Source organism: Dama dama, chromosome 30 (genome assembly GCF_033118175.1).
Source record: "Dama dama isolate Ldn47 chromosome 30, ASM3311817v1, whole genome shotgun sequence".
Classification (NCBI taxonomy): domain Eukaryota; kingdom Metazoa; phylum Chordata; class Mammalia; order Artiodactyla; family Cervidae; genus Dama; species Dama dama.
This window is the reverse complement of record NC_083710.1, coordinates 76,446,733-76,472,913: the sequence shown is the minus strand read 5'-3', so window position 1 is coordinate 76,472,913 and position 26,181 is coordinate 76,446,733. Positions and strand designations below refer to the sequence as shown.

General features: G+C 38.0%; 1 protein-coding gene across 1 annotated transcript in view; it reads left to right on the top strand.

Annotated features, from left to right (window-relative positions):
* UGGT2 (UDP-glucose glycoprotein glucosyltransferase 2) overlaps positions 1–22,048 on the top strand; it is a 136,750-nt gene extending 114,702 nt beyond the window's left edge. Inside the window, exons 31-39 of the mRNA XM_061133771.1 lie at positions 667–752; positions 2,250–2,345; positions 3,565–3,649; positions 5,487–5,669; positions 7,867–8,027; positions 8,830–8,944; positions 15,374–15,490; positions 19,436–19,562; positions 21,832–22,048. Coding sequence (XP_060989754.1) covers positions 667–752; positions 2,250–2,345; positions 3,565–3,649; positions 5,487–5,669; positions 7,867–8,027; positions 8,830–8,944; positions 15,374–15,490; positions 19,436–19,562; positions 21,832–21,854 — 993 coding nt within the window. The 3' untranslated portion in view covers positions 21,855–22,048. The remainder of the gene's footprint in view (positions 1–666; positions 753–2,249; positions 2,346–3,564; positions 3,650–5,486; positions 5,670–7,866; positions 8,028–8,829; positions 8,945–15,373; positions 15,491–19,435; positions 19,563–21,831) is intronic.
* Positions 22,049–26,181: the final 4,133 nt, after the last annotated feature.

Sequence of the window (26,181 nt, the reverse complement as noted above, 5' to 3'; positions counted from 1 at the left end):
AATAAAAAATATACATTTAAGGATTACTTAAAGTTACAAAAATACTCAGTAGAAAAACTAATGATAAAGATAGTATTACCAGAACCTCCAGACAAAGACGGGAAGGGAAGAGTGATAGAAGTAAGCTACTCGTCCTTTGTGACAAAGGATGAATAATGTCTAAACTCTGTGAACCAGATATACAGTAGATGACATCTACAGTTGATAAATCAGTAAGTACACATGTAAGCACATTATTTAGCAGTGTGGAGGTTATTACAAAAGAACTGAAAACAACAGACTGAACTGATGGTTGAAATCAGATTGTGTCTAGAAAGTACTAAGATCTTTTTTGGCTTCATTTACTGTAACTATTTAGGGCTTCCCTGGTGGCTCAGTTGATAAAGAATCCACCTGCAATACAGGAAATCCAGGTTCGATCCCTGGGTGGGGAAGATACCCTGGAGAAGGAAATGCCAACCCATTCCAGTATTCCTGCCTGGAAGACCCCATGGACAGAAGAGCCTGGGGGACTCTTGTCCAAGGAGTCACAAAGAGTCGGACATGAGTTAATGACTAAACCACATCTTAGATTTACAAGAGTCACCTGCCCAAGATATTTCTATCCATGCAGCATAATATTTAAATCTATAAAATTCTAAAGTTTTTCTTTACCATGCTACCTAGGTACGGAAAAAGCCAGATAAAATCAAGGAAGATATCCTGTCTGATAAAGGTGAAAAGAAAAGAGGAATGTGGGATTCCATTAAAAGGTAATTACTAATGAATGTTTTAACATCTAACTATAGACCCATCAAGAGTCTAGTGTGTGGAAGCCCTGCACATGGTAAACATTTAAGTTAAGCACAGGTGTTCTCTAGAAAGGATAAGACAATACATAAATATTACTGATACGAGATAGGAGACTGGAGCTGTAAGATGAAAGAATGTAAAGGGCTGTTCAAATCAGAGGAGAGAAGGAACCTCAGAAAAGACTGGAGGAGTGCATGGCTAAGATATATTCTAAAGGATGGACAGAAAGAGAAGGTACCTGGTTACCTGAAGTCAGAAAGATTGGGTATGTTTCTCACAGAACAGGAAGTAGCCCAGGTTAGCTGAGATGTTAAATATCATAGGAAATATTTAAGTTAGGTTGGGACCTGTATTAATCAGAAAAGGAATATATCAGCTCACACATCTAAAGAATTCAGGAAACCATGGCTGATTCATGTCAATGTATGACAAAACCCACTACAATATTGTAAAGTAATTAGCCTCCAACTAATAAAAATAAATGAAAAAAAAAAATAAAGAGTTCAGGAGCAGAGCTGACTTTGAGCATTCAGGTGATGTGGTCCAGACATCTCCAACACATAGTTCTGTTATTTGTGCTGCCTTCACTTTCAGACAAAGGTTTACAAGAAGAGCTTGCCCAGTTTAGGCTTCTTTTTCTATAAGTTGACTTCTTGTTTGATGAGAAGAATGATGTTACTGTCCCAGTATGCTGTTGAACTGGTTCCCGATCGAGAAAGTCTCAGACTCACTCGTTTTGAGATGAGTTGAGTAGACTTGTTTAGAATCTGGGTATTTTAAAGTGTATCTGTTCATGAGCTTCCATTGAAACCAGAAGGTAGAGACAGAAAGGAATAAAGATATTGTTAACCTATGGCGTAGCCACTTACTGTACAGAAGGGGTACCAAAACAAAGTGCTGCTTTGTTAGGAAGAGAGAAGATAAGTCTTGGGGAATGGTGACTCCTCCAGATACAGAAGTGTATGTTAGAGTGCTTTCGCTTTTATGTCTGAGTTTTAATCCTAACTTCAAGTGATTTTTTTGTTCCCCTCCCTGAATCAACTGTATTTTTCTTAATTGGGGGTTTACAGTGAGAAAAGATTTCAAAAATACCTGTCGTAACAAAAGCCTCAAAACATTGCATGTGGCCATGGCATGCTGCAACTCATTCTGTGCTCTTAAGATAACTTTTGTAACTCAGAAAGATTCAAAAGTATTATCTCATTAATCTACAGAAAATATAATTGCATTCTGTGTTGTCCATTTTTAAAAAATCATAAAATTTCAAGTTATATTGTCATGTTTAAATCTAAATCATAATTTTTAGGGTAAGTACTTGTTTACAGTGTACTAACCATTCATTTAGAAAAGCATTCCTGTTTTTATCTCTTATCAAATTCAGTACTTTATTTAGGTATGTAAAGTGTGCAGATGTGTATTAAGAAACTAATGATCAGTAGTTTTTTTTTTATTCCAAGTTTCACAAGGAGGCTGCATAAACAAGAAGATAAGGAAAAAGATGTTCTAAACATTTTTTCAGTTGCTTCTGGCCATTTATATGAACGCTTTTTAAGGTAGGCATTTTTTTAATCTAGTGTTTTGGAAAGGAATACACTTACGTGGTCCAAAAATAATTTTTAAAGTTTGAAAGAATGAAAGAAATTACAGTGAAAAAAATCTCCCACCTCTGTTCCCTTGATCCCCAATTCACTTTCTCACAGGAAACCAATGTTATTATTTTAATACCTGCTCAATACAAGCTCAAATGTATATTTTTTAACTCTTTTACCAAAATAACAACACAGTACATACTGCTTTGCACCTTGCTTTTTTTTTTTAACCTAAAATTATGAGAGAAGTGTATTTTCTAAACACAGTGAAATTTTAAGTTTGATTTGAAATGCCAATACACCTTAAGGTTAAAAAATGGACATATTTTGTAGTAAGATGTGAGAGAATAAAGAATATATAGTAAATTTTCTTCTGGTAAAGAAATACCTTGTTTTATAAAAAGGAGGAGTCTGAGAAGAGGGAGCAATATTTATAAACTACAGAGGGCTATTTTTTCAACTGTATATATAGAAGGATCATAGAGAATGCCTCAAAAATATTTGAAGATGTGTTGACATTTTAAGATGGTACTTTAGATACATCTGTATCCTCTCCAAGCAGAGGTCTAGAATAGCAAAACACATGGCCTGTCCAGTGAATTTATCAAGATAGGCTGTTACAGGCCTTCAGGGTCTATACGGCTGCTATTAATGGCACAGGGCTTCCCCGGCGGCTCGGGTGGTAAAGAGTCTGCCAGCAGTGCAGGAGGCGCGGGCTCAGTGCCTGGTCGGGGAGACCCCCTGGAGGACACGGCAGCAACTCCAGTGTTCTGGCCTGGGAACGCCATGGGCAGAGGAGTCTGGCGGGCTGCAGTCCGTACAGCTGCAGAGTCGGACACGACTGAGAGAATGGCACAGATATTAGACTCTAGTTAAACTAAATACTGTTTCAGACTAGCTTCTTTCTCCTGTCAGCTGGAACAAACAGGCAGTCCATTTAGTCTATAGCAGGCATATATATGTATATATATACATCGTATGTATATCTATATATATACACCTATATTATATTCTTATATGTTACATACTTGATGAGCAGCCATAGTATTTGAAGACACTTCACTCTGTTTCTGCATAATTCATAGTGAAAAACTAGTTAATATCTTTAAATATTTAAATGCCTTAAGAGAAGTAGGATGAACCCCTATTAATGTGAATTTATTGAGTTTATTGTTTTATGCAGAATTATGATGCTTTCTGTTTTACGGAACACAAAAACACCAGTGAAGTTCTGGTTTCTTAAAAATTATCTCTCACCAACATTTAAAGTAAGTACATTAATTTTTTATATAGGTGGTTAATATTTCAATAATAAATTATTTATATCTTTGTAACATTTCTCTTTTCAGAATGAATCTTTTGAAATGTATATCTACTCAAATTATTATATATAACCAATTAAAACTTGGTATTCAATATTTTTTATCTGGCTTAAAAATTCTGTGCAGCTTTTATTTAAAGCAGTGATTAAAAGGACAACAGGAGATGGTTTATTTTTAAGTAAACTCAAAATTAGGATTAGTGGATTTTCATGACAAAAGTTGGCAATGAAAAATATGTGCAGATTGTTAATTTTAAAAATTAGATTTTTGTCATATTTTTACAAAGAAAGACAAGAACAGTAGTATCTAGAACACGTGAAGACTGTGCCACAGAAGATAGTTTGACGGAGCCACGAAGAGTGAAGGCTCTCGTGTCGCATGCAGTGTGTGGTTGCTGTGGTCCTGCGGGCACTACAGTTACTGTCTGTGGCATTTTATGTTTAGGAGCGTCTGTTCCCCTTTACTTAGCCCCATACTTTTGCCCCGTTTCTTCCTATTAATCAGATTCCTGGCAAGTTAGGATCTGTTTCGATAGCAGTTAAAGGAGTTCTCTTTCTAGACCCAAACCAGTGGTGAAAGCAGAAATAAAAACAGCCAACCATGCTTTTATTCCTTGGTATTGCCAGGTACATTTCTGAGTATTTTACCTCCATTATTCCTTTGCTTTGCATAAAGTGCTATTCCCAGAAAACCAAGGCTCAGAAGTTACATAGCTGACTTGCACAATTAGGAGGTATCCAGGACCACCCCTAAGTTCAAGAACCCACTAGGTCTCACAGAACTCAGAAAAGCAGTTTCACTCAGAGTTACATAGTTTATTACAGCAAAAGAATGCAGAGTAAAATCAGCAAAGCAAAGAGACGCATAGGACAGAATCCAGGGGAGACCAGACCAAGCTTTCCTTTTCCTCTCCCAGTGGAGTTGTGTGCACAGAGTTTGTATCTCCTAGTAGAACTGGGACAGCATACATGGAGTGTTGCTAATTAAAGAAGCCCATTCAGACCTTGTGTACAGGGTTTTTATTGGGGGTTGTGTTTTTAATCCTTGAAGTAAATAGTCATAAATCTCAGATACTTATATCAAGAATATAATTTATCAGTTTACAGCTCATTTTGTGTGGTTTTTTTTTTTTTTTACACCTTTCACATCTTCGGTGTCTCTGATTAACCAGCATGTGGACATGTGCGTGAAGTGTTTGATTCATAGGTGTTCCAAGATCCAGAGGCTTTCTTTTCTATCATTAAGTTTTTCAGGTCAAACATTAGTAGTAAAACTAGAGGAACAGTTATCTTAGTTAATTAATAAGCCTGCTAATTAATATAGTGTACCTATTTTTTTAATGTCTTTAAAGGGCTTCCCTGCTGGCTCAGATAGTAAAAAAAAATCTACCTGAAACTCAGGAGACCCAGGTTCAACCCCTGGATCACAAAGATCCCCTGGAGAAGGGAATGGCTACCCTCTCCAGTATTCTTGCCTGGAGAATCCCATAGACAAAGAAGCCTGGTGGGCTACACATCCATGGGGTTTCAAAGAGTCAGACACAACTGAGTGACTAAAACTTTTTTCACTTTTCATGTATACTTATCTTTTTATATTTGTCAGCATCATCATATTTCTTATTGATAGGTATAAGTTGTAGAAGACAACCATTTAAGACATTTTACAGTTCATTTGTAACGATTTGTAGTAAACTCTAACTTTTAAAATGTTAACATTTTTTCTCTGAAACAAATACTGCCTTCTGTTCCTTAAACAAATTCTTTGATTTGTGTGTGTGTTTTAGGAAGTGATCCCGCACATGGCTAAGGAGTATGGATTCCAGTATGAACTGGTCCAGTATAGGTGGCCCCGGTGGCTTCATCAACAGACAGAAAAACAGCGGATTATTTGGGGTTATAAGATTCTTTTCCTTGATGTCCTTTTTCCTCTTGCAGTGGACAAAATCATTTTTGTTGATGCTGACCAGGTAATAAGATTAACTGTTGTTTTTAAGAGTACTTTAACTGTTTTATACTTCTAAGTATAGCACACACTTTATGTTGCTGCTGTTTATTGCTATCTTTGTTGCCATGCTATGTAAACATAAGACATAATTTTAATATATAAGCAAAGTATCTTTTCTAAAGATAACCTGCATTCCAGGGGAAAAATCAAAAGTTTTGCCAGAAGTACCAGTTATTCCTTAAGACATGGCAGTTTTTCCTCTGAGGTAGTTTTTTTTTTTTGGTAGTTAAAAATAAAACAAATACTTATATAAATCATCACAGTAAAAGTAGCTATATGAATTCCTGTGGATATGAGCTGAAATTTGTTTAAAGTGAACTGTTTCTTCTTGCTGGAAACATTAGCAATTACACACACTCATCTCTCTTTTTCCTCCTTCAGCAACATTCTTTGGCAATTAGCAATAACCAAATCCCATTATTGTGCCACTTTAAAAAAGCCTAATTTGGCCAAAAAAATTATGGTCCTCAGCTTTCAACAGAAATTTTTATGATTTTTACCCTTCCCTCCTTACCTGCCTTTGTAATCATTAATGGTAAAAAAATAATAATAATAATAATAATTACTTTTAAAATACACAGAATTTCTAAAAACAATAATATGTAAATATAAGTGTTATGTAAGTTAAATGCACAAGTTAGTATATTATTTAGTACTAAAGTATATTTTCAAATCCTATTTTATAATATACTTCTATATTATATCTGTGTATTCTAAATTCTGTTATCTTTGTATTGTTTTCCAAATTGATAAATGTGAATAATTATAATTAAAAACTAAGTGTGTAATGAAGTATTTTCAAACATACTAACATAAAATTGATTTTTCTTTCCTATTATATATGCAGTAATATTTTTCTAGCAGGCTAGAATCTATTAAAAAATCAAACAGGCTAGTATTACTTCATTGAAGCCATTGAGAATAATCAGAAGATTTTTCTTTATGATTAAAACTAACATTTGCCAATATATTTACAGTAATAGAAATACAGCATAAAAATTGTTTTGAATTATTAATCTATACCTTGAGAAATTAAGAGCTGTGTACTTATATATTTAATGGCTTACCAAAATATGTTTTGTTCAGAATTCCTTGATTATAAATCAAACCACAATGAGATAACACCTCACACATGTCAGAATGGCTATCATCAAAAAGAGCACAAATAACAAATATTGGTGAGGATGTGGAGAAAAGGGAACCCTTCTACACTATTGGTGGGAATGTAAATTGGTACAGCCACTGTGGAAAATAGTATGGAGGTTCCTCAAAAAAACTTTTTCTAGAACAACCATGTGACCCAGCAATCCCAGTCCTGGGTGTATAACTGAAAGAAACAAAAACACTAATTCAAAACGACATATATACCCCAATGTTCATAGCAGCATTATTTTAAATTGCCAAGATATGAAAGCAATCTAAGTGTCCATTAACAGATGAATGAATACAGAATGTGATACATATTACTACTCAGCCATAAAAAAAGAATGGAATGTTGCCATTTGCAGCAACATGGATTGACTTGGAGGGCATTATGCTCAGTGAAATAATTCAGACAGAGAAACACAGATATGTTATATAACTTATACGTGGCATCTAAAAAGTGCAACAAACTAGTGAATAAAACAGAAAGCAGACTCATAGAGAACAAACTAGTGGTTACCAGTGGTGAGAGGGAAGGAAGGAAAGGCAAATATATGGGTAGGAGATTAAGAGGTACACGCTCTTAGGTATAAAAAAGCTACAAGAATATATTGTACAACATGAGGGATATAGCCAATATTCTATAATAACTATAAATGAAATATAACCTTTAATAATTGTGAGTCACTATCATATACCTGTGACTTATATACTATAATGCATCAACTGTACTTCAGTTTAAAAATATCTTGATTAAAAATGATGTAACAAACTATTCTTATTAATGAGTAAAACCACTAACATACAGACTAGGTATGTAAATTTTAAGTTTCTTTTAACCTGTGAGGACAAGGGAGAAAAATAGAAACCTGGTAAACACGTGCTGGATGAAAGAACTGTGGGGAAAACTCAGTTCTCTGTCTTTTCTACAACAAGATAATGATGACTTGAGAGTCACATTAAAAGGGCTGCTATTATTTTATAGTCTTCATCAGAGAAACTGTTCTGTTATTTAGATTGTGAGACATGACCTGAAAGAACTTCGAGATTTTGACTTGGATGGAGCTCCTTACGGGTATACTCCCTTCTGTGATAGCCGCACAGAAATGGATGGATATCGCTTCTGGAAAACAGGATACTGGGCATCACATCTTCTAAAAAGGAAATACCATATCAGGTAAGAAAATTCATACTCTTTTCTTTGAGTGAATAACTTTTTGAATCACAAGACTCAGTTTTCTTTGAAATTATAAAATAACAGCGCTTAGTACATGCCAGTCACTCTTATAAGATTTAACATCTGTTAACTCATAAAATCTCTATGACAGCCTTTTGATACTGTTATCATCCCTATTTTATAGATGTGAAAACTGAGGCATACAGCATTTTTGTCCCTTGCCCATGCTTACACTGATAGTCCAAAGCTGAGCCAGGAGTTAAACCCAAGTAACCTGACTCTACTGTCTGTTCCTAACTACTGCAGAAGATTTAAACTTTGTTTATCACGTAACAGAATGAAGATACTGTCTTCAAGGCTGATATTATGGGGACTTCCCAGGTAGTCCAGTGGTTTAGACTCCACGCTCCCAATGCAGGGGGCCTAGGTTCAATCTTTGTTATGGGAACTAGATCCCACATGCTGCATCTGAGACCTGGCGCAGCCAAATAAATTTTTTTTTTAATTCGATAAAAAAGTTATTATTGTTTTGTAGGGCCATGAGTTTCAGGAGATCTTAGAAAACTTGGCGGTGACCCTAAGAGGATGTGGGTCTTAACAGCATCAAATCAAACCTCAAATTCCTTGGAAATAGTATTAGACATGGGGAGCAAATTATGAAAAGATTCATTGTGTTAGACCCAAGGATATCTAAAGTTGATACCATCACTGTAGATAGTCACTAGAGGAACATGAACAAGACATGAACATGACTGGCTGTCATGAACAATACTGGCTGTCAAGGAGTATACATTTCTTGCAGCGCCTTATACGTGGTGGATCTCAAGAAGTTCAGGAGAATTGCGGCAGGTGACAGGCTCCGGGGCCAGTACCAAACACTCAGTCAAGATCCAAACAGTCTTTCAAACCTAGATCAGGTAAGTGAAATATTTATGGCATAATTTTCAGTACTCATAGACTGCTGTAACCCCCTGCTATTTAGAAACATCAAAATCCTGTATTTTCAACCTTTCTTTCCTTTATACAGTTTTGTATATATATTTTCACTTTAAGCCCAGCATTGTCAGAACTAAAATATTTGATCTTGACTTTTCCATCCTTAAACCTCTTTCCACTGTGTGTCCTCACTATGTTACCCTGTCTTTTTCTCACTTGCCTCCATCGTCATTTAAAGGTGTCTGTCTCCCTCCCTCACTCTTCCCCTTTCTCTTCCTTTCTGTCTTTCTGTCTGATCTTTAAGATAAATTCCCTTCATCCTGTGCCCTCCCTGGATACTGCCTTATATTTTATTTTTCCTCACAAATACTTTTTCCCATGTCCTCTTATTTCCTCACTATGGTACCCTTAATTTCCTCAGAAGGAAATGGCAACACACTCCAGTATTCTTGCCTGGGCAATCCCATGGACAGAGGAGCCTGGTGGGCTATAGTCTATGGGGTCACAAAAGAGTCAGACACGACTTAGCGACTAAACAACAATGACAAAAAGATCTTGTAGCCCTTAGTTCCCGCTATTCCTTCTTTCCAGTGAATAACAAATATAAGTTCTTATTAGAACCATACATATTTGTTCATTCATTCAGCAAGTATCTGTTAAATACTTACAATGTGTCAGATACTTTCCTAAGCGCTGGGACATCAGAAAACAGAGCAGAGATCCTTAGCACATGATGCTTTCATTCTAGTAGTAAAATGACCAAATAAATCAGTGAGCAGTATTTAAAGATAAGGAGTACTTCAGAGACAAAGTAAAAGAGGAAAACATGTAGAGTTCAGAATGGCGAACAGGGGTTAAGGTTTGCTGTTGTAAATTGAGTGGCCGTAGACGTATATGAAGGTGACGTTCCGATGGAGGCTTAAGAGCTGACTGTGCAGATATTGGTGAGAATTCCAAACAGAAAGACTATTGAATACAAAGGTCCCAAGGTGAGAGTGGGCTTTACATGTTTGAGGAATAGTACAGATGGGGAGAAAATAGTCTGATATAAGGGAAGAGAGGCAACAGAGGGTCTAGATAACACAGAAACTTGAGGCCCTTTGTTTACAAGTCAAGCAAATGTCATATTATAGTTCAAGATACTAATGATTGACTCAAGACCACAGTGATGAAGGACCGATTTAAAAAAAAAAATCATTCTTGAAAGTTGAGAGAACTCGCCAACATGTATGTACAAATGCAAGGTAGTGTCTGCAGTATTGCCAATTAGTTTAAAAAAAATAATGTTGAGTCTGCAGTAAACCCCAGTGATGTTCCAGATTTAAATTATGAATACCACATTTTTATAATTCAGTCATTTCCCCGGTGGGTTAATCAAAAGGAACCCTATCTGCCTGTGGATAACTGAAGAAAAGACCAGTTTTTCAGACAAACCAGCAAGCATCTGAGGGACTCTTCCAGAACAGCATCACTATATTTGGGGAATAGTTGTCCTTTCTCTGATATATTTGACTCCTATTCCTGCCAGTCCAGTAAATGCTTCTCTCTAAAGTCAGAGTAATAGCTTCTTATCCAGTGAACACTTTTTGCCTATTTACCTTCTTTGAAACACAAATGTTTTCAACCTCACCTTTCTTGAAACTCGCTTAGCTTTCATAATACCAAATCTTCCTGCTTCTTCTCTGATGTCCATGACTTTCCCACTGCAATTTATTTTAGAGCTACTCTTTTTCTACCTCTTATTTAAATGTTGCTGTCCTCTAAATTTCTGCTCGTGGCTCACTTCTCTTTCTGTGCCCACTCTATTAGCATTCCTACAAACACTCAGGGCTTTAATTCACAGCTTTTCTATCAAGAAATCCCAAATCTTTGGCTCTTCTCTCTCCTCTGAATGCCTAACTCGTATGTTAAATCTATTGAAATAGACGCAGTAATGCCCAGAACATTTATGAAATTAAAAATCAAATTTCGAGCTACATTTCTCTTCCATTGTTCCCTACATCAGCAAATACTGTTCAGCTGCCTGTTATAGGTTAGGTTATCCAGGAAACAAACTGCCTCTAAATTAACTTGCAGGAAGTTTATTAGGATGTGCTTTCAGGACCAATAGCTATTAGAGAAGGAAAGGAAGCAGAATTGGGCAAATTCTACAAATTCAACAAAGGCCTCAGACAACCCCTACAGGGGGCTGTAAAGCTGAGATGGCCTTTCTTGATTGTCACAGTTTGTTCAGGGGGCCTAGATCTTTGTTCCTTCACCTAGATTTCCCCGAACCTAGTGCTATGACCCAGAGCCTCCCAGAGTTATAAGGATAATAAGCACAGCTTCCCCAGGAAGCTCACTGGGAGGGATAAACAGGGTCACTTCTACTTTGCCCCCTTGGACCCATGTCCTTGCCTTTCTGGGCTCCTGACCAATCAACCAAGCCATTCACCATTTCATATGAATTTATATATTTTTTAGCCTTAGGCTACTTCTCTTCTATATGCAAAGTAAATGATAAGTTACATCATCTGAAGTAGTTAAAATAGTCCTTAGAAAAGCAGTAGCACTAAGTACCATATTGAAAAGAAAAAGGGTCTCGAATAACCTCAGCTTCTACCTAGAAACTAGGGGGGAAAAAAAAGCAAATTTTAAACCAGAGTAAATAGAAAAGAGGGAATAATTAATGAGTGGAGTGGAATCAATGAAAGCAGAAGTCAGTGAAATGAAAAAATGGAAAAAATTATGTGTTTCAGTATGTTTTCTTATGAACAAAAGCTGGTTTTTTGATGAAATTAGCAAAGCTCAAACCGCTAGCGAGACTGATCAGGAAAAAGATAAAAGACATAAATTACTAATATAATATAGAAATGAGAGACATGATAGCACAATATCTATAGATACTGAAAGAATAATAAACTATTATGAACAACTTTATGGTAATAAACAACTTCGATGAAATGGACAAATTACATAGAAGACACAAACTATCAAAATGCACTCAGAATGAAATAGATAACCTGAAGAACACTGTATATATTGGAGAAATTGAATTTAGCACAACTTTCCAGGCCCAGACAGCTTCTAATTTCTACAAAACATACATGAAATTCTACCCAATATTAAAGAAAGAAATAGTATCAGTTCTCCGCACACTCTTCAGAAAGTTGACATCGTATTACGTTTGCATGTTCTGTTGTTAGAAGGAAGTCAGTGGGTCCAGCCACACTCTAGGAGGAATACTTGCACAAGAGAATGAGTACTGGGAGGCAAGGATCACTGGGGGCCATGTCAGAAGCTTCCTGCCACAAACCCAGATATCTATCAAAATGAAATTGAATTAAAAAGATTTTACTCAATGGTAAAAAGGTATATTTACTGAACAGTAAAAAGGGTGGAATTTTATTCATCATACACATAACAACTTCGATGAATCTAAAAATTATGCTGATCTAATTAAATAAGCCAGGCCAAAAATATACGTATTGTGTGATTCTGTTTATATAAATTCTAGAAAATGTAAACCAATCCACATGGACAAAAAGCAGTTCATGTTTGCCCAGGAACTAGCTTAGGTATATGTAGAAAGGACAGCCCAGAAGGATTGCAAAAAGGCACAACAAAACTTGAGGGTTATGGATATATTCAGTGAGCTTGATTGTGGTCATAGTATCACAGGAATATTTAATATGTGAAACTTATCAAATTGTACCCTTTAAATATGTACAGAGAGTGGACTGACATAAGGTTAGACATATAAGTCAATGGTATAGAATTGAGAGTCCAGAAATAAATTGAGAGTCCATGCATCTATGCTCACCAGATTTTTGACAAGCATGCCAGGATAATTTAATGGAGAAACAATAGTTTTTTTCAACAAAGGTGCTATAACAATAAGATGTCTACCTGCAAAGAATGAATTGGACCCCTTCCTAACACCATATACAAAAACTTAACTCAGGATGGATCAAATGCCTGAATGTGAGAGGATTAAGTGTAAAACTCTTACAAAGTATTGACGTAAACCTTTGTAACTTTGGATTAGGCAATGGTTTCTTAGATATGAAACAAGAAATGTAAGCAACTAGAGAAAAAACAGACAGGACTGCATCAAAATTAAAAACTTTGTTCATGAAAGAACACAAAGTGAAAAAGACAACCCACAGAATGGGAGAAAATACTTGAAAATCATATGTCTGATAAGGGACTAGTATCCAGAACATATAAAGGATTCATAATTTAATAACAAAAAGACAACAAATTTTTTAAATACTCAAAGGATTTAAATAGATATTTTTTTCACAGAACGTGCACAAGTGGCCAGTAAATGCATGAAAGATGCTCAGCATCATTGGTCACTAGGTACTTCATTAAAACTACAAGATACCACGTCATACTCACTGGAATGGCTATAATAAAAAGAGGGTCCATAAAAGCATTGGCAAGGATATGGAGAAATTGGAACCATCACACACTGCTGATGAGAATGTCTGTGTGTTTTGCCAGCCATGTTTAGTTGCATGGGGGCAGGTCAGAGTTTGGATTTAACCAGGACTATTTTGCCAAACATGTCCAACTAAATGAGAGAAGGGTAAGACATTTCAGAATCTATTAAACATAATAAGGGATTAAACATAATGATTAACCTTGGAAATTGAAGAAGGGAGAGTGAAGACATCAGGGATAAATGACAGTGAAACAACAGTGCAATCAGGTCCCAAAGGGGATCAAAGGATATTGATATATGAGTACTTAATGGAGTAAGCTGAAAATCTAGAGGTAGTCAGAGACTGGGAGTATGATGGGAGAAAGTGGCTGAGATAAGATGACAGACCAGGTTATTTAAGGATTTAAAGAATGGATTTCCAGGAAAAGGGGGTTCAAAGAAGGAACAGTCAAGCTTTTATTTTTTTAAATTGATAAGACTTTTTTAGAGCAGTGTTAGATTTACAGGGAAAAAATTGAGTAGAAAGTACAAAGAATTCTCATATTTCTGGGCTCTATTCTGTTCCATTGCTGCGTTTGTCTATTCTTTTACAAATCTCTATGTTTTAATTACTAGAGAATTTATATGAAGATTTTCAAATTCACTAGTATCATCCTGTTTGTTATTCTTCTTCAACACTGAGTTGGCTATTCTGGGCCTTCTGTGTAAACTTTAGAATCAGTTGATATCCACAAAATAACTTTCTGGGACTTTGATTAGGATTGTGTTGAATTTGTAAATTGAGTTGGGAGGAACTGACATCATACCAATATTGAGTCTTTCTATCTGTGAACATGAAATACCTCTCCATTTATCTAGATGTCCCTAAGTTTCTTTCATCAGAATTTTAGTTTTCCTTATGTAGAGGAACATTCTTTTAGATTTTTACCTAGGTTTGTTTGGTGGGGGGTCGGGGCGGGGGACGTGGATTGTGCTAATGTAAATGATGTTATGTTTTCAAGTTTAAATTCCACTTGTTCATTGCAGATATATAGCACTTGACTTTCTGTGTATTAACCTTGTATCCTGAAACCTTGTTATAATTGCTTATTCATTGCAGGAGTTTGTTATTGATTCTTAGAATTTTCTGCGTAAACAATCTTGTCATTGTCAAACAAAGACAGTTTTATTGCTTTCTTTCCAATCTGTATACCGGTTTATATTTCCTTTTCCTATCATGTTTCATTGGCTAGGACTTTCAGTATTATGATTAATAGAAGTGCTGTGAGAAGAACCCTAAAATTATGAATCTTGGACCTTAGATGGAACATCTAACACAAGTACCCCTGGTGCCCTCTGGGAGAGAAAGGAAACATGCCCTTTGCTCCAAAATGCGAACAGATACTCTCTGGGGACACATAGGGACAGGCTTCACAGCCCTTGACATGTAAACAGATACCTCTGCGAAAAGGGTCTCTTGATGTCTCCAGAGATCTGTTTTTAACTTACTAGGTTCATTTGCCATTTAAACATCCTTTTACCCAGGTGCCAGCAGACTTTGCTTAGAAAGCTATGAGTGTGCAGAAGTGTGAAAATATTCATGGAGCAGTTTCCTGATAGGGAACTGAAAAGTCACCTCAGAATTTGGAGAGTGTGGTGGTGACCACATAACCAGTAAGACACAGTGTAAGTGATTAATCCTGGTGTTTCAAGGCAGCTGGAGGTAGACAGGGCATTGCAAGGTGGGTTCTGGGCCCCCCTCTCCACCCCCAATGCAGGAGCAAAGTCCAGGGCAGGTGCGCGCTTCCTTCCAGTGCACAGGTTCATTCATGACATGAGACCATTGGGTCAAATTAAGTATTTAAAGCTTAAAAATATGGCCATATCTCAGATTTGGGTATGTTTTATAGAATCCATTTATAATCTAAATGACATCTTCAACTTCTTCCACTCTGACTCTAATTGCTATTCCTCTGTGTTGAAATCATTCTTTTTCTAATAGGATCTTCCCAATAATATGATTTACCAAGTTGCCATCAAGTCTCTTCCCCAAGAATGGTTGTGGTGTGAAACCTGGTGTGATGATGAATCCAAGCAAAGAGCCAAAACAATTGATCTGGTGAGTGTTTGCATGTTCCTTTGTATAAGCAGATAAGAAAATGTTCCAGTAGAAATATTTTCTGTTTTACAAATGGCAGGGCACCCTGTGGCTCAGTCTGATATTTACTATTTACCTACGATGGCAGGTGTAGGGCTGTATCGGGGGCTCCCAGACCACCCCAGGTTTGATGATTCAGTAAGAGGACTCTTAGGACTCAGAATATTTCATGGATATAGAAATATCACAGTGAGAGAATACAAAGTGAAATCAGCAGAAGGAAAAGGCGCATGGGGTGAAGTTCAGAGAAAACCAGATCCAAGCCTCCAAAAGTCCTCTCCCTGTGAAGTTAGCTGGGACAACCCTCATTCCTTAAGCTCCAAGAAGTACAACACCATGTGTGAAATGTGGTCTATCAGGGAAGCTTACCAGAAATCCAGTGCCCAGAATTCTTACTGGGGGCTGGTCATGTACGCAACCCCTCAGCCTGGCACATGCCAGAATTCCCCATATCTAGAAGAAAGGCAAGTGGTCAGCATAAATCACAAGTTTGCAGTTTAGGCACAGTGAGCTGTTCTTATCAGGGAATGGTGGGAACACACCTGAAACCCAGGTTCCCAGAGGCCAGCCAAGGGCCAGCCTTGCGAACACATGCCTCTCAGAATAGTGGTCTCAGGCCTGCTGTGTTAATTCTTTTCTGCACAAGGCCTTTTGAAAGAAAGGCCATCAACTGGCTGAAATGTCATAAACTGAACATCTGATGATGAGTTATCATCTTAACATATCATCAGTTTAGTTCTTATGCCAATAATTTCCCCAAATAAAGACAGCCAGAATAATTCCAGCTACTTAAATTATCTTATACGTCTTTTTCTTCATTATTTTTGAGAATTTTTTTCTTAGATTTTCACTGTAAGCAGTTTATGCTACACAGTTTAAATCTAGACATGAAATATTTTAAACTAGTTGATTTCTTGTCCATATGTAGACATTATATTCCAATACTGTATATTTTCTCTAGTAGTATAAGATATTATCATTTCCTGACCATATTGTTTTTATGTGGTGATAAAAGTTTAGGATAATTGTATACAGGATCTTCTTTGAGAAACAAACTGTCAAAATATTAGACCTCGTAGTTTTTAACAAAATAAGATTGGATAGTAAAATACAGGGATATTTTTCCAGACATGTATAGAAAGTAGCATGGTTTGGTGGTTTAGTCGCTAAGTCGTGTCTGACTCTTGCGACCCCATGGACTGTAGCCTACCAGGCTCCTCTGTCCATGGGATTTTCCAGGCAAGAATCCTGGAGTGGATTGCCATTTCCTTCTGCAGGGGAACTTCCCAACCCAGGAATTGAACCCAGGTCTCCTGCCTTGCAAGCAGATTCTTTACCGACTGAGCTGTGAGGAAAGTCTGAGAAAGTAGCAATCTAATATAATTAGATTGCAATCATAGGTGATAGAATGTAGCAGAAACAAGTGGTCATCGGTCAGAAAAAAAGCAAGGGAAATTTCTATAGTTAAGGACATTACAATGTTAAGGTTGTGTTGTATAAGAATGTGACTCATACGTTAGTTGACATAAGTCTTCTTGGGATTTTTAGTATTTAGATTAACATGAGCTACTCTAACAAATGCCCACGTTTCTGTGGTTTCACATGCACCCAGGTTCAGGCCCAAGTGGGTGTTCTGTCAGTGAGGGGCTTCCCTGTACATCATGACTCAGGGACCAATTTCCGTCCATCCTGGGACTTCTTCATCCTCGGGGGTCCTGTCATCATCTATGTCCATCTGAAGCTGATCCATCCAGTATGGCAGCCACTTCCCACAGGCAGCCATAAAATACTTAAAATGTTGCCAGTCTAAATTGAGGTGTGTTCTAAGGTATAAAACACATCAGATTTTGAAGACTTAATAAAAATGTAAAAATAAATACCTCATTACTGATTTTTATATTGATTACATTTTGACTAGATAACATTTTGGAAATACAGTGTTAAAATTTATTCCGCCTATTCCTCTTACATTTTTTTAATGTGGCTGTTAGAAAATGTAAAACTGCATTTGTGGCTTCGATCGTATTTCTGTTGGGTAGTGTTGATCAGGAGGGTAAGGAGAAAGGAGGGTGGAGGATGCATCCTGACCCTAAAGGCCTTGGCCCCGTGTGTCCACATCCAGTTATAAAAAGAGCTGAGGATCATCATTCCTGGCTGGGCAGCTACTTCCTACAGTAGGTCTAACTGAGAAAATGGATGGGTGGCATAAATTTTGGTGGATAACGTTATCTCTTCCACAGAAACATTTAAAATAAAAAAGAACATGCTGTTTTTGGTCATCTTCAGCGAAAGGTTAAAAAGGAAACTCAGGAAATGGCCTAATGGAGAGGAAAAAGCATTATTGACCTTCGGACCACAGTTCTCTGTTGTGAGGGCTGACTTGTGCGTTATAGGATGTTTAGCAGCATCCCTGGTCTCTACCCACTAGATGGCGATAGTGCCCTCCCAGCCCCCCAGTTACAGCAATCGAGTCCCTCCAGACCTGGCCCCAGCTCCCCTGTGGAACACGATTGCCCCACTGAAGCCCTACCGATAGAGATTATGCTTCCCAATGGCTTAGCAGGTAAAGAATCGACGATTGTAGCATAAGCTAAGGAAAAAATAGTACTTTGTTTTTTGTTTCTGACACAATTAGAAAATCCGTTATCTTGTTTATAGAACACATTATCTGTGAAGTTAATTTCTACAGAGAAGTTCCTGTTACCCACTTACTGCAGAAATACATTACTCTAGGAAAAAATCCACAATGGAATGAACTGGAAATATTTGGTGAGGAAAGGATTAAGATCCCAGGCTTATGGCTCACAAATGAGCTTTCCCGTAAGGCATGAAGGGTGAAGCAGGTTGGGGCTGCCATGAGAAAGTGCCGTGTAGAAGTCAGCTCCATGACACGCGCTCTGTTCCTGTGCTTCGTGGAGAGCAGGCTGGATGCTGTGTAGCTGCGAAGTTCATGCCCCTCCTGGAACCTTTCTTTACGTTGCTCAAGCCAAAGACCCTGCGGTCATATTTGATGCCTCTCTTTCCTCGCAGTTCACATCCAGCCCACTAACACACTAGTCCTGTCAGCTGTATCTTCACATACATCCAGAGTCAGACCCTCCTTAAACTCTGCCTTTGCTTTTTGCCTTTTAAATTTAATTTCCCAAGAAACTTTATAGTAGAACCAATTGCTTATTAAAATTGATCAAGTATTAGAGGAATGTTGGGTTTCTATAACCTTGTTCTAATTTCCTCCTTTGCAAATGAAAAGACAGGTTCTGCCACTGGTGCCCACATACGCGCACACACAGTCTGGTGATGTTTACAGGTCTCACTACTAGCTTAAGTGGGACTGTCCAAGTCTAACTGCTCGTGAGAATTGGAACCATGAGAAACGAGGATCCCCGTCCATTGTTTTTCCACTGTGCCTCTTAAACAGACTACTTAAATATTCTTAAGGCATGGAGATTTATAGGCTACTCTGAATTTCACAACTATCAGTATTTTGCCAAATGAATTCCAGTTAACTGATTTTAATATCACAACTGCTAATCAAAACAGAGGCATAGGAAAGAGGACAAGTGCTTTTTGCCAGAGAAACGCGAGACATTTCTAAAGGTTGACAATTAATTTTACGTATGGAAAAAAAAGTATGTAAAACCAGGTTTTAGTCCAAAGAAAGGGCTAGAAAATATTTATTAATATAATCTGCCGTGCTCTTTTACAGAATGGTCATATAATTGGATCCTTTGTCCAAATATTTTTAGAATTGTTTGACAGACTTCTTATGAACCATCAGAAAATCTTCAAATTTTTGTTTAAACTTCTGATTGAGTGTTTGCATTAAACACTGCTTACATAAACTGCGATTTGTCATTTCAGCTGATCCTTTCTCTATTAAACTAATTCTAATATTTAAATTTTCAGTGCAATAACCCCAAAACAAAAGAACCTAAACTAAAAGCTGCTGCCAGGATTGTCCCAGAATGGGTGGAGTATGACACTGAGATACGGCAACTGTTAGATCACCTTGAAAACAAGAAGAAAAGTGCAGGTGAGTTGTTCTGCAGTTGTGTATGAACCACATGTTGCACTAAGTGAAATTAGAATAGATTACAAAATCATTTCTTAATGGTTATCAAATGATTACATCAGAATTTATTTACCAAAGTCTGTGACATGATTACAGATTTCCTTTTTATGTGGACTTAAGTTCACAAATTTAAAACATGGATAGAGAATCTATTCCCCTATGGATATAGCATCATATCATCACATAGATAAGCAGTATAGTATTAGTCTCCTGACCTAAGATAGAGGTTAAAAAAAAAAAAGTAAAAGAAACAATCTCTTTAAGATACACTGAATTTCCTAAATATGAAAATCTAAGCCCTGAAGTTCAATACAAGCCTTACACAGCCAAATAAAGTACTCCCTCCTGTCCCCTGCATTAGTGACAGGCATAGTATATAGGCTTCCTCACAGAAAGCTGGTTCCTTGTTCCAGCCTTCATCATAGACCAGAAGATGGTTTGAATTAGTTTCCATTTCTTAGATTTAAAAAACTGAAATTACCTTAGCATTTTATCACCCTACATAAACCCTTAACACCAGTAAATGTGTGTTGGATATTCTTTTAAAGCTGATACCAACTTCTTGATTCCTTCATGATTCCCTTTCCTGGTCGGTACCTGTCTCTATTTTTCTTTGCTCTTTTTCAAAAGTAGTGTTGAGCTTCTGTTGTGTTCCAGTCAGTATGTTAAAGACTTTCACACTTTAGACTAATTAATCCTCATAATAATTATTTCCAGTAGTTCAAAATATACTTCTTATTGTCCTCTACTTTTTAGGGAGGCTGAAATTATATATAAACTTCCTCACATAAGCATGAAATTGTGTTTTATACTGACTCTGTTTTCCTTAACAAAATCAATGTGTGTTGTCGGAGAAGTTCAGCATTTAAAATACACCTGAGTAGTTTTAATAATCTAATATAAAGGTGCCATTTCAATTCAGGCAAAAGATTATTATGTAAGTGGCATAACTGTTTTCAAAGGGAGAGAAAGATAAGACAGAGTAAGGAGGGAGAGAAGAAAAAAAACTAAAAAAGGAAAGAAGAAAGGAAAACTCACATAATTACCTAACGATAAAATATAAATTCATGAAACATTGAGATGAAATGTTTCTCTTATCAAATTGGAAAGAGTTAAAGGATTAACAATACCCAGCACTAGCAAGAGTATTGACAAGTAAGTGTGTATATACATACATGCAGTAGCTGTATAAATTAAGGAAATTTTGTAATATACATAAAAATTCAAATACATGCCATTTGATCCATCAATTCATCAGAAACTCACATTTAAACAAAAATGTGTGTGTATGTATATGTTTGTCACAACATTGTCTTTAATAATGATATAGAATCTGTCCAACAATAGAGGATTGATCGATTGCATAATTCCAGTGGAATTTAGTGAAGAGAGAGAAAAAGTCTGCCACCTGGAATTGTGGAACAGGATCCATTTAAATTGTGTTTTAGTTAATTTCTGCCTGGAAAATATCATTTTGAATTCTCGTGTGTTCTTAAATCAGTTAGTATGTGTAGCGCATTGATGCAGGAGAAAAAAACATTTTGGACTCTTTAAGTCTTCACTGGTATTGACTTTGATTCTCACAGTTATATAGTATTTACTACTGCGTTTGAATGTTCTGCTCGCCCATCTTAGACAAAGACCACCTATGTCTTCTGCTCTTTGTTGTTCCATTGCATTAATGACAGCATACTTTGTGCTTGGTGAGAAACCTATTTTTCACCATCAGGGTGCTAGGTCATGGAGATAACAAAGATAAATAAAGTATTGTCCTTGTTCTGATAGACTCATGGGAGCTCACTTGTAGGTGGGTAAAAGGGCAAGTAGTTATGCTCCCATATGATCGATCCCATGGGCTTCCCTGCTGGCTCGGTTGGTAAAGAACCAGCCTGCAATGCGGCCGACCTGGGTTTGATCCCTGGGTTGGGAAGATCCCCTGGAGGAGGGCATGGCAACCCTCCAGTATTCTTTGCTGGAGAATCCCCATGGACAGAGGAGCCTGGCGGGCTGCAGTCCACGGGGTCACGAAGAGTCGGACACGACTGAGCGACTTAGCACGGTACAGTAGATGCCATAATGTAGAGAGCTGTTCTCATGTCACCTCGTAAAGCGAGTGGGTACTGAACTAACAGGAGGATCCTACACTTTGTGTTAATTCATGCCTCAGTGAGGCTGAAGCTAATTTGATATTTAAGATTCCAAGAGCTAAATATGCTTTCTTCCCCTACAGTTTTGACACATGATGAACTCTAGCACTGGCTTGTGTAAGATGAGAAAGTGTGACAAGAAATCTGCCACCTGCTGGGAAAATGTGGAACTACTTCCAAGACTTGTCAAAGTTTCATTAAGGATCAGTGACATCTCCGATTTAAATTATATTAATTATTTAAAAGTAACATGTATTTAATGTATTGAATAAATTTAAGTTATATATTGTAAGAAATGACCATTGAGTGTTTAAAATTAGATGGTTCCTCTTTCCTGATTGCATAAAACACTGGGTTTTCATCAGTTAAAGTGATAATTTTGCCAAATAACCAGGTTGAACATATCTGACTAGCTGGTCCTCATGGGGATTTATCAGACCATCTACATCTTTGAATATTCCAGCTGTATTTATTTATATATTTCTTTATTCAAAAGATGCATTTAAATTAGAGAGACCTATTTTGTTTTTTCTTCTGAGAAAGAAGGACTTACGGTTATCCCTGAATAGTATTTTTTAAAATTAAGCCCATTTGTACCTTAACTGTTGTTTTAAAATGAAAGTAGTGCCACACTGTGACCACTTATCTTAAACCATATGATGTTTTAATCCTATGCTATATATTTTTTAGTTTCTAATTTTTATTTTTATAAAATTATATTCATGGGCTTATGGGGTATGTATGTATTCTTTTTAAAAAAGAACCGGTTAGTTTTATAGAAACTAAGTTAAGAATATAAACAGTTTTTCTCTTTTATATTAGATGAATAGGAATAGTAAATGTTCAAAAAAACTGTCCAGCTACTCTAGAATCATAGGATCTTGGGCCAGGAGCAGAAGACCTCAGTGTCATTGTGGGCCCTGTCCTCTGAAGCTGAGGTGAGTGTGGGAATCATGATTGTTCCGGATGACCCCGTTGATAAGTGAGGTTTGGGGAGCAGTTAGTAGAGTTTAACCTCCAGCCAGTGCCAGCCCCCCTTCCAAGGCCCTGCCAGGTGGAGCCTCACGCCATCTTGGAAGCTTCCAGGGCCACATGGAACCGTCTGCTCCTAGAGCTGGGCTGCTCTGTCTTTGGACGGTTCTGTACGGAGTTCCATGGTGAGCCAGAAGCTGTCTACCACGGGTCTATGCATGTTCCTCTGAGCTCTTCTGAACAAATCTACCCTTCTCTATTAGATAACAGCCCATAGAGTATTTGAAAATAACTGCTCAGCTCCTCACAGCTTCCTTCTTCCTGATAAGAGATGACAAGACCTCGCTCCCTTTTCCAGTAACCACCCCCGTCCCTGGTTCCTTGTTTGGGTTTTTCTGTGATGAAAGGGAGTGCTCAAGTACAGGGAACAATGTAGCTCCTTGAAGGACAGAATAGAATACATCCAGGAAGCACCACAGGCCATCAGCCTGGAGTTACAGATAAAATTGGACTTTTCTGTATAAATATGTAGTTTGATACAACTGGGAGCTGCCCAAAGAAATGGTTGCTTCTATGGGCCAGGCCCAGCCCCTGGGACACAACCAGACAGGCAGTTGCTACTGCCCAGGAGAGGTGTCAGAAACCCAGATGAATAGTGTTCAAGGCAACAGGTGTATGTCAAGTCAGACTGTCTTCAGTCACTAAAGCATGGCTAAGAGAATTTTCTTCTCTGAGATTCAGCAGCAAAGAAGATAGTAGCATTTAACTTCCCCCCTGACTATTCATCGAGGGGCTCTGACATCTGTCTCAGATCCCCAGTTCATAGAGCAAGTGATAAGTGTACCACAAAATCTGTCAGTAGTAAGGGGGTCCACCCTCTTCCAAGGGGCTTCCCTGGTGGCTCAGCGGTAAAAAATCCACCTGCCAATACAGGAGACCTGGAATCAATCCCTGGGTTGGGAAGATCCTCTGGAGAAGGAGACGGCAATGCACTATAGTATTCTTGCCTTGAGAATCCCACGGACAGAGGAGCCTGGTGGCTACAGTATGTGGGGCCACGAAGAGTTGAACACAAGTTAGCAACTAAACAGCAACCACCCTCTTCCAAAGAATCAGTTGATTTGTTAAGATCTTACTCTTGGTGGCAGAGTTAGGGAGTTGAGGCACAAAGGACCAGGACTTGGATTGATCCACGTTCAAAATACAGGCAACTTTGTGATGGCAGCACATGGTTAGGGGCACCCAGCCCACCCTGTAGCCACTCAAAAAATGAGCCTTTAAGTGTTAGGTAATGGGATAGCTGTTCCCCATTTTGCAATTTTTTAGCCCAGTATCAAATGTAAAATTCTAGTTTCTGAGAAATTCTAGAGTGAGGTCTCTACTTAGAACCTGCTGTTAACAACTTTGATTATAGACTTCAGATTTGGAAAATAATTTTGTCCCCTACAGTTCATAATTACTTGCATTTAAGTTATTTACTTCAGTCATGTGATCCTGCCCAACTGTGTAAGGTTTGCATCCTGTCTGATGTGATTTCACTTTTTTAAAAAGTTTATTTTTGGCTCTACTGGGTCTTTGATGCTGTGTGCCGGCTTTCTCTAGTTGCAGCAAGTGGGGGCTATTCTCTATGTGCTTGGGCTTCTCCTTGCAGGGGCCTCTCTTGGGGAGCACAGGCTCTAGGGAGCACTGGCTTCAGTAGTTGTAACATGTGGTTTCACTTTAAAATCAAAGGTTTTGATTAAAATCTGGATAACTTTTTGTCCTTAAATTCTAAAAGACTGGTAAAAACCAAAATGTTTGAATGGAGATGGCCCTAGGTAACCTAATGTTCAATTTAAAATTGGGGGCAGAGTTAGAGAAGGGGTAACCTTGATGCGTCTTGAGTAGGATGAATTGTGAAGTAGACATAACTGACCACACAGTGGAGTGTCTAACCTCAGAGCGTCGTGCTCAAACTCCCTTTTACACAAAAGTCAACAAACCCACCACTGGCGTGTAGACTTTCCTTTGTTTTCCCATGGTCTGCTTCCACCAGAAAACTGTTTCCAGTTTTGTCCAAAGGCCAGTAATCTAGGTCTTCCTAACCTGCACAAACCCAGCAAATTTTTAATGACCTGTTGTGTGACAGTTGACATGTCCTTTTGAAGTTACGAGTGTAAGTGGCATTAAATAAATATTCAAATGAAAATGCTGGGAAGGGAAAGCGTCAGAAGGCCTGAAGAAGTGACATTTAGGATGCAACGTGCAGTAGGAGGAAGCGCGAGCCAGGCAGAGACCAGCACGGAGGTAGGCTTGTTCCTTTGAGGAGGAGGAGGAGGGGGTGGGGGCTGGAGCCTGGCACACAGGGGGGTTTGTAAAGCACGTGGAGAGCCTTGGTGATTGTTTCCTGACGTGCAGTGAAGAGCTGTCTCACTCATCAGTGTTAGTCCAGAATCTCTCAGGGGGTATTTTTATGCCTGCATGTTTCCTAATATTACGTTTTATTCATAACATCTGTCCTTACTATATCGGGGAAGAGCTCTTGGATAAGAACAGATAGATAGACTTATATGGGATCTGAAGATACCATTTTTCTTCATTGCACGATGTCCAAAACAAACTTCCCCAGCCTAAGACCATACGGTACAGGCGCTCCCTGTGTGTGGACCCACCAGGAAGAAGAGAAGCTAGTTTGTTTGCCCTAAACTGTACAGTTGTGGAATGAAGTCTTTCCACTTTTATGAGGTGTTTGTAACCTGAGGTAACAAAAGCATAAACACTGCAGGAAATAAAACATTGCAACCGGTGGTATATATGGAGGAGTATTAATAAAACCTTAAGAAAACTGTAATAATGGTGAAAGGTTGTTAGAAGAGTTATCCTTTGCTATCTTTAAAGAATCTTTCACACCATAGAGAAAAATCACATCCGTTTAGGAAGACCAGTCTTTTAAAAAAAAATCCTTCACATAGATACACACATACATACAAATGAGGCACTATGCTTATAGAAATCTCCTGTAGTGGCAGGGAAGCATGCAAAGAACACAAACTTAAATCCCCTAAGAAATGCTGCAAGCAGTGCTTTCATGCTTTTTAACAACATATAACTCCAGCTTCCTCAAGAAGACCTTGGAACTTGCTTTGCCAGTGGCCTTCCAAATCTGGCAGCTGGGTCCCTGGAGATAGCTAAATCAGAGGAGGCACTTCTCCCAGTAGACAGACCCTAGTGAAGGTTGGAAACGTGTTCTGAACAAGACCGCAACCTCAGTTGTCAGCCAGATGCCTTGTTTTTTATTTGTGGCTGTGCTGGGTCTTCATTGCCGCACAGGCTTTTTCTCTAGTTGCGGCGAGCAGGGGCTCCTCTCCAGCTGCGGTGCATGGTGGCCTCTCTTGTCGCAGGGCACAGGTCCTAGGGCGCAAGGGCTTCAGCAGTTGCAGCACACGGGCTCAGTGGTTGTGGCACACGGACTTAGTTGCTCC